Raw genomic sequence first — 12,074 nt, forward strand, 5'->3', positions numbered from 1 at the left:
TTTCCTTTCCTTTCCTTTCCTTTCCTTTCCTTTCCTTTCCTTTCCTTTCCTTTCCTTTCCTTTCCTTTCCTTTCCTTTCCTTTCCTTTCCTTTCCTTTCCTTTCCTTTCCTTTCCTTTCCTTTCCTTTCCTTTCCTCTTCCTTTCCTTTCCTCTTCCTTTCCTCTTCCTTTCCTTTCCTCTTCCTTCTTTCCTTCCCTTTCCTCTTCCTTTCCTCTTCCTTTCCTTTTCCTTTCCTTCTTTCCTTCCCCTTCCTCTTCCTTCTTTCCTTCCCCTTCCTCTTCCTCTTCCCCTTCCTCTTCCCTTTCCTTTTCCCCTTCCCTTTCTCTTTCCCTTTCCCCTTCCCCTTTCTTCTTCCTCTTTTCCCTTCCTTCCTTCCTCCCTCCCTCCCTCCCTCTATGTGCTGTATTCATGTGTCCATGTGCTGTATCCATGTGTACCTGCACTCTATTCATGTGTTTGTGTGCTCTATCCGTGTGTTTGTGCATTACATCCATGTTTTTGTGTGCTCTATCCGTGTGTTTGTGCGCTGTATCCATGGTTTTTGTGTGCTCTATCCATGTGTTTGTGCACTCTATCCATGTGTTTGTGTGCTCTATCCATGTTTTTGTGTGCTCTATCCATGTGTTTGTGCACTCTATCCATGTGTTTGTGTGCTCTATCCATGTGTTTGTGCACTCTATCCATGTGTTTGTGTGCTCTATCCATGTTTTTGTGTGCTCTATCCATGTGTTTGTGTGCTCTATCCATGCTTTTGTGTGCTCTATCCATGTTTTTGTGTGCTCTATCCATGTGTTTGTGTGCTGTATCCACATGTGCCTCGGCCTGAGCATCTACAGGTACCCACAGTTCCGCTCTATCCATGTCTATCCATGTATGTCCATGTGGAGGGGTCTCTGAGCCCTGCATAGCCCTCGATCCCTGCACCCCACAGGGCTGGGAGTGGGAAGCGGAGGTGCCCCTTCCCAGATGAGAACCCCCAGCATGGGGTTGGGCTGAGAGAGGTTCCCTGGGACTCTCTTTGGGGTTTGCCCCCCCCAGCACTCCCAGCCGTGCATGGCTCCAGGGGCCTGGCCTTGCTGCTCCTTGGGAAATGGTGGACAGAGGTTGGGGGGCCCTTCTGGGCTTCCCATTCCACTATTAATCCCTAAAACTGGATGGGGTCCAGGATGCAAGCCAAGCCCAACCCATACCAGCCCTCCCAACCCTCAAACCCATATCCATGCCCAACCTTCCCAGTCCTCTCTTTCTGACCTTCCCAGACCCAAATTCAGCCCCTCCCAAACCTAAAGCCACACCCAACCCTTCACCCTGTCCCTGCCACGCCCTCAAACCCCAGGTCAAGGCAGTGCCAGGGGTATGAGTGGGGATTTGGGGCGGTCCCTGTGCCCCTTCACCCAGCACCAGGTGGTGAAGCTCCACTGTGAGTCCCTAAATCCAGCTTTTTTTCAGCAACTCTCCCCTGTCTCCTTGGAAACTGGCAGTGCTCCCCAGCCCCAGGCTCCTCCTGGAAACGCAGCCACCCCAAAACTTGTTCCTGTTTTGGGGGTCCCTGAGCCGGGTGGGAGCAGAGGTGCCCTGGGTGAGGGCTGGTTACTGGGGAGACACCGGGCAAGGTGGGCTGGTGCTGGCAGGGAGCAGGCAGGGATAAGGCAGGGAGTGGAAAGGTATGTTGGGCAGGATGCAGGCAGGGTGGACAGGCAAATGGAGGGGGAATCAGACAGGGAAGCAGAGCAGGAGCAGGAGAGGATCAGACAAGGAGCAGGCAGGGTGCAGACAGGGAGCAGGCAGAGCTGCCGGAGTCTGCATTCCAGGCAGCTCAGCCACGGCTGGGGTCAAGATTTCCCTCCTGTTTTTCTGCTTTTTCAATTTTGGGGATATTTTTCCCCCTCGGGTGGGAAACGTCACATTGCAGAACAGGTAGAGGATTTGCTTATATGGATATTTTGTAGGGCTGAGCAGGGCACCTCAAGCCAAACCACCTCCTAATCAGCTCTTTGCCCCTAAATCCGGCTTTCCAACACTAAACTGGTGTGGTCTTTCCAGCTTTTCCCCTCAGTTTTATTGGATCCAGGATTGCCTACTGCAGCCTGAATTCAGAGGAAATTAATTCTACCAGGGAGATCCAAAACATTAAAAATGAAAAAGGAGTTAAAACACTTTACATAATATTTTGTGTTTGCCAGCTCACCTTGGGATTTTGCCCTTTGCCCACGTGTGTGCCCATTTAAATTGAAATCGGAAACAAACAGGTAGAGAAAACATGGAAAGTGCAAAAAGCCAGGGGAAATTCAGAGAAATTCATGCCATGAATTGGCTTTTTGTGATAAAAATGAGCACTAGCTGGAGGAGCTCATCCCTGACAGACAGGGAAATACTCAGGAAAGAGAAGTAAAAGATAAGATGGGAGAAGCGAAATATGAAAAGAGGTTTTAAAGAGGCTTCAAAATAATTAATAATCAAAAGCTCAGGAAACAAAAAGCTTTTCCAGGCAGGTGGGACACTGTGCCCCAGTTCAACAAGGACTTGTTTTTTTCTTGAGTATATTTTGCTTGAATATGTTTTTTTTTTTTAGGAGACTTAAACTTTGTTGGTTTGAAGCAAATCAGTGGAGAAATGAAACTTTCCGCGCTGCTGCCTGGGAGATGCCGGTGGCATGGACGTGGCTGAGCTGTCCCTGACAGCCCCAGCATCCCTGCCTTGTGCTTCCCAAACCTTTCCTGCATGTATCCTCCAAGTAAAATTAAAAAAAAGAGGAAATCACTGACTAAGAAGCACAGCATAAAAGCTCAACCGAGTCCCAGAGCTGAAATATGCTTTTTTAAGGGCCGATCTTTGCTCGTGGAGGACACAAATATCAGTGCAGGAAGGAATGGGTTTGCTGGTGCCCGTGAAGGGGAAGAACCCATTTGGGATGCTGGGATATGAAGCCAAAGAACGGCTGGAGAGGCACCATCATGGTGCCTCTCACCATCACCGTGCTCCCCGCTCCTGGTGGCACCAGTGGGATGACAGTGACCCCACGCCCGTGGCCCCAGGTGACTCACAGGCAGGAGGGTGCTGGTGACAAGCCCTGGGGGACACCAGGGGACAGGGAGTGGGATGGTGCTGGTGGTGCTGAGGACTTTTCTCCATGTCTCTCTCTCTTCTCTTTCCAGAGGTCTGTTTTCTCGCTGCGTTAAATCCAAACCAAGTTCAGGGCTCCAGCGATTGCGTGGGAAGGAGAGGGAGGAAGAGGGAGATGGACAGAGAAAGAGCCACCAAGATGCTTGGGAAGGGCCTGATCCTTAGAAGTGGCTTAGATTTGTGAAATTGTAACTCAAACACTTTTCCCCCTCCTTCCCCAGCACCTTTGCTCAAGTGGTCCTGCCTGATCACTCCCAGGCTCCCCCTTCTCCTCCCTGGAAAGTTCAAGGCTCATCCCAGACACAGCTGGGGACTTCATCTCCCAGGAGGCCACAGAGCAAACGCATCCCCTCCCTCCCCACAAAGAGATTTGGGAAAGCTGGGGTGGGAAAGGTCAAGTTGTCCAAGCTCTGTTTGTAATGGAAGTTTTTGATTAAAAATGAATAAATAAATAAATAAATAATAATTTAAAAAAATAATCCCTCTTTGGTTTTGCCTCCTTCACCTCGGGGAGCTGCCAGCAAAACCCCCTTTGTCTCAGGCCTGCAGGAGCAGCAGGACCCTCCTGGACCCCCGTGCCCGGCTGCAAACAGGAAACCAGGAGCCGGCATCGCTCCTTCTCCGTCACTCGCCGGATGAGATTAAAACGGAAGACAACCATCAAGTGTGCTAGAACCATTTTAATATAATTATACATATCTGCCAAATCCAGGAAAAAAAGGTTTATGCATATATATCTTTTTTTTCTTTTTTTTTTTTCAGTTAACATCTGCAAGCATAAACGACAATGAATTTCTCGGTTTGAATTCATCCAGGTCAGAGCAACTGCCCAAAGTCCTGTTGGATTTGACGGATACTGCCGGCGTGGCCAGCAGTTAAGGGAGCTCCAGAGGAGTTTAATGTCCTCAGGTTGGGGCGTTTTCGGTCTTTCCTCTTTCATTCAGAGACAGTTTGTTGTAAAAAGTTTCAGTGCAGTTCACCTCGGGTGAAAGGCGATCGTGTTTTTTCTTTTTTTTTTTTTTTGTTTTTTTATTATTTTTTTTAAATATATATTTTTAATTATTTTTTTTTAAAAGATGATAATAGGTAACTCAGTTGCTCTGAATTTTCACTTATAATTATAACCTATTTAAATCACAGCAGAACTCCCGCTGGTGCAGAGTTCATAGTTGCATACAATACAGGAGATCACAGTTTTGAAGTCTAGCACAGATTAAAAACCACAGATGTACCATTTATATAAGACACACACTGATTGTCTCTTAAAAACTACATATTGACTCCTTATGAACATTATCTTTTTTTTTTTTCTTAATCTTTAAATAAAGTAGTGCAGCTAGGACAATCAGTCACACAACCCACACAGCCCTGAACCAAGTTCTCCGGGTGCCAACTTGAGCAAGTTGGGCATGAAACAGTTGGATGAGCTTGAGAGAGAGAAAGAAAGAGGGAGGGAGAAAAAGAGAGATGTTGTCCATTCTGAATAGTTTAACCGAGGGTTGGCTAACACATTGGAAACCTCTGGGTGAAGGATCATCTTTCCACGCACACACACAAAAAAAAAAGAAATAAAAACCTAGACTCTTTTTTTTTTTTTTTTTTTTTTTTTTAAAACTGGCCCGTAGGTGGGACGATCTCCCAACCTCTTCCAAACAAAGAAACCCAACAATTGCCTAAAACTAGAAAGAACACAGATGGGTCTGTCTGGTTTCTGCTCACTAGATGATCTGTCCGTTTAAGGCCTTCCTCCTCCGTTTTTCCTCTTTTATTATTCCTTTTCCAGAGCGTCTGAGCAGGAGATGAGTCTGAACGGGATCACACCAACACTGTCCCCCTCTTGTTGCTGTCGTTTTTTTTTGTTCGTTTGTTTGTCCGTGGAGTTATTTTTCTCTTTAATTTAACCAAGACCTGACTAAAACTGGAGCATGTTCAGCCCAGCCTGTTCGTTCTCGTCGCGATTTCTCTCTCGGTATCACAAAGGTTCTTCACAAAACCTGGAACTTCCATGACGACGTCTGGTCCTTATAATCCAAGCAGTCAGCATTGAAGTTTAACTTCCAGGAGGCGGTTTGGTCTTTATAATCCAAGCAATCGGTGGTGGAGTTAAAGCCCAAACTGGAGGCTCCATAGCCCTGGGTGGAGAGGGAGGCCGGAGACTGGTTGAGGTGGCTGGTGACCGCGTTGGCACCCATGGGACTCAGGGTGGCCCCCGGCCCAGGGAGCTGGTGGTGCATAGGGGTCAAGTAAGATCCACAGTCCATCCCTCCGAAATAGGAGGTCGATCCAGCGTATCCTTGGCTGTAGCCTGATGCCTGGGTGTAGGTCATAGGATAGGATCTCTGCATGCAGGAGGAAGAGGTGGACAGGGGGTCTGAGAGCGGGGAGATGGACGCCGGGCTCCAGATGGATACGGGGGCACTGCTGCTGGAAATGGTGGGGACTGAGGTGCTGGAGGGGGGAGTGAACTGCCCGCTGGTCCCGCTCTCCGAACTCACTTCCCGGGCCGGTGAATTCTTCTTCTTAGCTGGCCGGACCTTGTTCTGGCCCCCGTTCTGCTGCTGCTGCTGCTGCTGCCGGCACTTGGCCCGGCGGTTCTTAAACCACACCTTGAGACACAGACACGGGGAGGGAGAGAGAAAAAGGCCGGTGTTAGGGATGCACAGGCAAACCCAAGGGTGGAAAGAGGTGGTGGCAGGGAGACCTCGCCGGGGAGAGGGACCTAAAAGTGCTCCCCAGCAGTGGAGGGTTGCAGGCTGCTGCAAAGGAAAGCTCCGGGGCTCCCCCTCCCTGAGATCATTAGCAGTAATAACGAGTGGAAATCGCAAATCAAACTCCTTAATAAGGTCACTTTTGGGGGAGAGCCGGGAGGGGGGTGTGGTGGGGGGGGAGGGGGAGCATTCCCTCTTTGCTGTTTGCCAGCCGGGGACCCCCAGGAATTGCCATTGAAGGCCTATTGAAGTCGAGCCCTTAATTAGAAACAATAGAACATCAGAAAGGGAGGGAACAATTAGTGAAACAGAGGTAGGGGTTGGAGAGGGGGGTAAAGATGTCTCATTTACCCTCCAAACAGGCTCTCTGTGCTCACCCCCTCAGCCAGAGTCGGCCCCTCAGCTCATCTCACCTTCTCTTAGCAGGGACCAAGGGGGTTGTCTCTGGGGAGGTTTCGAGGGGAGAAGGATGGGGTTTGACACGGGGGTATCCCAATCCCGGGCTGCCACACTCCACGGGGACATGGCACCACGCAGCCTCGGGAAGCCTCTCAAGGAGACAAGTGGGAGAGATGGCTTTGGAGATGCCTTGCCCCTGCTACTGGGGTGTTCTAGATCCCTGATGAGGACAGGACCCTCCTGTCCTGCCAGCAGCACCTCCAAAACGCTGCCTGGATGGGGCCCCTGCAGGCTGCTTGCAGGGGAGGCACAGCCCAGCCCCAGGAGAGGGGTCCACCAAGGCAGGTCCTCTCTTATCAAAGTCCCTTCAAAGGGGGAGGAAGCCCCCAGCCTGTACTGGTGTGAGCAGGGAGTCCCAGTCTGGCCCACCTCTGGATTTGTGGTGATCCCTGGGGAAAGGGGGGAAATCCTTTGCGGCTTCTGCAGGGCTCCCAAAATGCCTGCAGGACAGGCTGGGATTTGGCACCCAGGGCAAGGCTTGGTATAGTTTGAGAGTGCTGGGGAATCCTCAGAAAGGCCGAGGGGGCTGGGAGGGAGCGTGGAGGGCTCAGGAGCTGGGATCTGGGATCTATACGACACCACCACAGTGCACAGGGAGGATGGGGGAGGACACACTCCAGCCCTGGGGATGCAAACCACCACTCCATCCTACCCTGCACCCCCACCCACCTCTGACCCTCTTTCATCCCACAGGAGCTTGATTTGACTCCAGGACTGACCCCATCCCCTGAACCAGCCCCCTCATCTCCCTGCCGGCCACAGGCCAGTCCAAACCCTTCACGCCGGTACAGACTGGGGGGGTCAGGCAGGGCTCTCCGGGGCCACCCCGCTTCCTACCTGCACTCTGGACTCGGGCAGGTTGATTTTCAGGGCCACCTCCTCCCGCATGAAGATGTCGGGGTACCGGGTCTTGGCGAAAAGAGCCTCCAGCACATCCAGCTGCGCCCGGGTGAAGGTCGTGCGCTCCCGCCGCTGCTTTCGGGGGGTGGCTGCGAACGGAGCCAGAGGCCCTGGCTGTCAGTCAGCGGCCCCTCAGACCCCTGTGTCCCCTCCAGCCCCCTCCCCAGAGGGGCACCCACATTCCCTGATCTCTCCCGGGAGATCTGCACCCCAGTATCAGCCGCCGCCGTGTCGCAATCCCAGCTCCCCAGCTCCCCTGGATAGGGGTTTGGAGCGTCTGTCCCCCACATCCAGCAAGAGGCTCTCCTCTCTTTGCAGCCCCTTTCCCGGATAAAAAGTTGGGGTTGAGGAAGAAGAGAGACAGAGGGACCCCACACCCTCACCCACCCAAGCCGGCGTGATCCCGGGACATGTTGTGCCTCCAAAATCCCAGCGGCTTCTCCTCCGTGGGGGCAAAAAGAGAGAGGGAAGAGGGAAGAAAAACGTGGCTTACCGGGATAACCGACGGACGGATGCAACAAATCCATGCCCGAGGTTGTGAGACTCAGGCCATTGACTGCATAAGGTGGTTGCTTAAGATAAGACATCATGCTAAAGTTGTGGCGGGGAGGAGAGTTGGCCGAAATCCGGGCGAGGGGGAGCCGGCCGAGCGCCCTGCCTGCCCCGGGCGGTGCCTGGGGGAGCCGTCGGGCGGGGGGGGGCCGCCAGGTGCCTGCGCAGGAGGGAGAGGAGGGAGGAATGGAGGGATGAAGGGGGAGTCAGGCCAGCTCGCTGCCTCCCCAGACCCCTCCCCGCTTGATCCCCGCCGCCATCCCCCCGTCAATCCTCCCCCTCGGAAAGCCGGACCCCAGCCGGATTTGGGAGAGCTGGGAGAGACAGACTAGATAAACGCATCTCTCCCCAAAAAGGGAGAAGAGGGGAGGGGGCACATCCCAGCCAGTAATTACTACCCGAACAAAACCCCCCCATGCCTTCAACTGCCCACATTGTACGGCAGCCGGGGGCATTTGCATAGGATTCCCGGCCGGGCACCGGCTAATTGTCTCAAGCAAAACTTGATTGGGGCCATTGGCAGACACAAAGAACCCCTCGGCTAAATAAATAATGCAGATAACAAAGCCCAAGGGTGAGAAACAAAGAAACAATTCAAGAAACCTATCTCCCCACTAGTCTCTTGCAAGGACTTTAATTATCCCAGGTTGGGGCAACATTCAAACCTTCCTCTCCACTCCCCCTTTTCCCCTTCTCCCCGACGTTGCTGCATTTCAGAGCTCAAATGCCCGCTCGGGGAGAGTCAAACTTTTCTGCTCTCCCGCCACCAGTCCACGTCTGCAGTAATTTCCACCGGCCATTTGCACCTAATTAGTACTCCGGGTAATTAGATTTGGAGGCAAGTAACAGATTTATTAGGCTTTCAAGAAACTCTTGATGACGGAGCTGAAGCTAAACAAACACCTCGGTGGTGAGCGGCCCCGGGACTGCCCTGGCGGGCGAGCGGCTCCCGCCGGTTCCTGCTCCAGCTTTCCCGGTCCCCGCTCGGGCTCTCCCGCTTCCCGCTCGCTGCCCCGACGGGGCCGGGCTCTCTGCAGCGGGGGGCGAGGGGAGACCCAAACACACACTCCGCCAAAAAATGGCCGACAAGGGTCCAGCCCGGGGCTCCTGAAAGGGTTAAGACTGTTTGCCCCGTGGAAAATATTTTTTAAAACCTTTCAGGGCGAAATCTCGCCCTTCCCTCCATTCCCCAGCGGCCGTCGGGGAAACGAACTCCAGCACAACTTTCTTCCCCAAAACACCCCAAACCTCCGTGTTTCGGCTCAGCCGCCGCCCCGGGAGGGCGAAGCAGTGCTTGAGGGGGGTCCAGCGGGACCCCCAGGACAGGGTGCACCCCCCGCCCGCGCCGTCGGTGCTGCTTTATCCGCGGCGCGGAGTTTCCCCTTTTCCCCTCGGGGCTGCGCTTTGCCCCTCACAAACGCGCTGCGCGGCGGATCCAGCGCGGGGTGCGCAGGGTCGGGCCCCCCGGAGGAGGCCGAACGGGGACGATTACACCGAGGGGGGAGCCCCGCTCGCAGCTTCGGCCGCCGGTTTGTTCACCGCGCAAGATGAGCGGGACAACCCAAAGGGAGGTTGCCGCCCGCTGAAAAACGAGCTAACAAAAATTAAAAAAAAAAAAAAAAGAATAAAAGGACCAAAAAAGCGCCAACACCTCCTCCAAAAAAAAAAGCAAGCCCAAAGCTCCGCTCGGTTAAACTCGGCGGCATCCCGCCGAGGCGCCAGCCCGTCGCGGCCGCCCGCGGAGCCCCTCGGCCGCGGCCGCGCATCCCGGGGCCGCCCCGCAGCCCGCGGAGCAACGGCTCCGCTCCGCAATCTGTCACCTTTCCCCCTCCTCCTCCCCCCTCCCCGCTCCGCATAGATCCCGGCTACCAGTTGCTTTGCCCTCGCTCAATAATAATTACCCCGTCCGAGAATTAATTATAATAAATGTTTTCTTGATAAACTAACGAGATAATCCGGGCGGCACACGCTCCCTAATTACGGGCCACCGGCCCCGGCTCCGCTGCTCGCCCCGGTGATTAATGCGGGGCAGCGATCCGCGCCCGGGCGCGCAGCCTGCGCCCCTGCCCCCGGCAGCGCTGCGGGGGGACGCGGGGGCCTGGGGGGCTCGACCGGGGCGCGGAGGGGCTCCCGCGGAAGGGAAGGGTGAAGGAGCCAAGGTAGAAAAGGGAATTTGTTGTCTTTTGTTTTGCAAACGGGAGCCGCGTTCCCTGCCCGCACCGCGCTCTCCAAACGAATTTCTGACATTTTTTAAAATTCTAATTTATATATATATATGTAATTTCTTTTTTGTAAATTCTAATTTTTTTCCCCCTGGAGGGACGGTTCGGGGTGATGTTTCCCAACGCGGGGATTTTCTCCCGAGGCGAAGGCGGTGGGGATGGACCCGTCACCGGCTCTGCTGAGAGGTCCCTAGCGCTTCGCCCTCCGAACCTCCGCGCTGCTCCGCGGCCGCGGCCCCTCTCGGGGACAGGGAGCGGAGGAGCCGGGCTCGGCGGGCAGCCACCTCCTCCGCGGGGCCGTCTGACCCGTCTCTGCCTCCCAGCAGCACCCGGTCGCATTTTTTAACTGCTTTCCCCCTCCACCCCCTTTTGAATGTATTTTTTTTTAAACTAAAGTTGCACCTTTTCTACGTAAATAAATAATAAACCTCAACTTCTCTGAGCAGCCGAAATCGAAACAAATCTTAGCAGTGAAAGAGGTTTTTAGTTCTAAAGAAACTTGTGCCGGTGCACAAGCACTTTTCCCGACTTTCTCTTTGTCAGTGCGGTGCGATTCAGAGGAGAGAGGCCGGGGCGCGTTATTGCCGGTCGGTGTCTTTGGGAAGCGCTTTCCCACGGCATAAAAAAATTAAAATAAAATAAGAGAAGGGAGGTGGAAACCAGCTCCAGCCCCTCTCCGACCTGGATGCCATTCTCGCCATCCATTTCGCCCAAACCGAGTCGTGAAGCTCCGGCCCCAAATGCCTTGAAGATTTCTCTCCCTGCGATTTCCAGCCTGGTTCTCCGGGGCTGCGAGTGCTCGAAAACACCTTTACAAAATTACTTTGTTGAGTCTTCACATCGCGAGGAAGAGGAGGAGGATGAAGGGGGTCTCAGGTAGGAACCCCACTCTCAGAGGGGAGAAATTTCTCCCCGGTTATTCCTAATTTTAAAAGTCCAGCTTGAGGTTCAGGAAATAACTACAGGCCGGAGGAACAGGCCGAGGAAAAAAATCGTGTACCCGACGAAATCGCGGTGAAGCCGAGGAAAGAGCGGCTCCGAGCCCGACCCCCGCCCGCCCACGGGAGACAGCCCGGCCGCGGCCGCGGGGGGCGAGGGCGGCGGCGGGGAAAGCCCCCGGCTCCCCGGCTTTGGCCTTTCGCCCTCTCCTCCAGCAGCTCGCGGTCCCCGCCGAGGACCGACCCGGGGCCGCCGGTTGTCCCCGACCCGGGGCCGCCACCGCCCGGCCCGGCCCGGCCTCTCCCGGGCAGCGCCGCATCTCCCGCGGGGACCCGCCTGCTCCCTGCTACCCGCACGGCGCACCCCCGCCGCACACAGGCGTGTTCAACAGTAATAATAATAATAATGAATGTTTAAAAAATATAATTATGATTTTAATTCCCCCCTTTCCCTGCCTTCCTGCCCTTCCCGGCGATGCCCCAAAGGAAGGATGGAGCCGGCGGGTCGGACTTACCTGCGAGCCTCGCCGGAGCCGCGGGCAGGGCTGGGGGGCAAAGGGGGAAAACCTGCTCCCGGATCCTCGCCAAATTCAGGGCTCGGGCTGAGCTGGGAGAGAAAGCACAAAGCGGGAGGTTAGAGAGCTCGCCGCATGCACATGCCCACGACATCGGGGGAAAGGGGGGGGGGGGTAGAGGGGGGGGAGAAAAAATGTTTGAAAAAGGAGAATAAATGGGGGAAAAAAAGGGGAGGGGACGGTGCAGGAAAGGGATGTAGGGATGCTCGGGGTCTGGGCTCGGTACATACAGAGCTAGCCGGTGCTGGAGCTGGTCAAAGTGATTTTATTTTTAATAATAGTGGCAGGGTGCGTTGGAGCTGAAGGTCTCTACCTCTCTCGGGGAGCTTTGCTGAGAAAGCGCCTCTCTGGCAACTTTTTGACGCAAACTCTCCAACCAATGGCAGGGAGAGAGTGATTGACACATCTAAGCCAGGGGGAAAATAATAAAAACACACACAGGGGGAGGAAAAAACAGGCCGCTGCTGTACCGGGGGGACAATCCAGAGAGAAATAACAGCCACCGAAATGACACCAGAATATACATTAAAAGAACCTGCTCGGTTTAAAAATATACATTATGGAGCAGAGCAGATGAAGTCATTGTAGAAATTAAT

The 12,074-nt window shown here is 54.1% G+C and overlaps 1 protein-coding gene across 1 annotated transcript; it reads right to left on the reverse strand.

Moving 5' to 3' along the window:
- Positions 1-3,789: 3,789 nt before the first annotated feature.
- OTX2 (orthodenticle homeobox 2) lies at positions 3,790-11,799 on the reverse strand. The gene is made up of 5 exons (XM_051768835.1): positions 11,709-11,799; positions 11,419-11,510; positions 7,685-7,903; positions 7,129-7,280; positions 3,790-5,730 (listed from the first exon to the last, which is right to left on the reverse strand). Exons 3-5 carry the CDS (start codon positions 7,779-7,781, stop codon positions 5,110-5,112), a joined length of 870 nt encoding a protein of 289 aa, XP_051624795.1. The 5' UTR covers positions 7,782-7,903; positions 11,419-11,510; positions 11,709-11,799; the 3' UTR covers positions 3,790-5,109.
- Positions 11,800-12,074: the final 275 nt, after the last annotated feature.

This window comes from Manacus candei, unplaced genomic scaffold, assembly GCF_025592945.1.
Source record: "Manacus candei isolate 608988 ecotype Guabito, Panama unplaced genomic scaffold, ASM2559294v1 h1tg000097l, whole genome shotgun sequence".
NCBI classification, from domain to species: Eukaryota; Metazoa; Chordata; class Aves; order Passeriformes; family Pipridae; genus Manacus; species Manacus candei.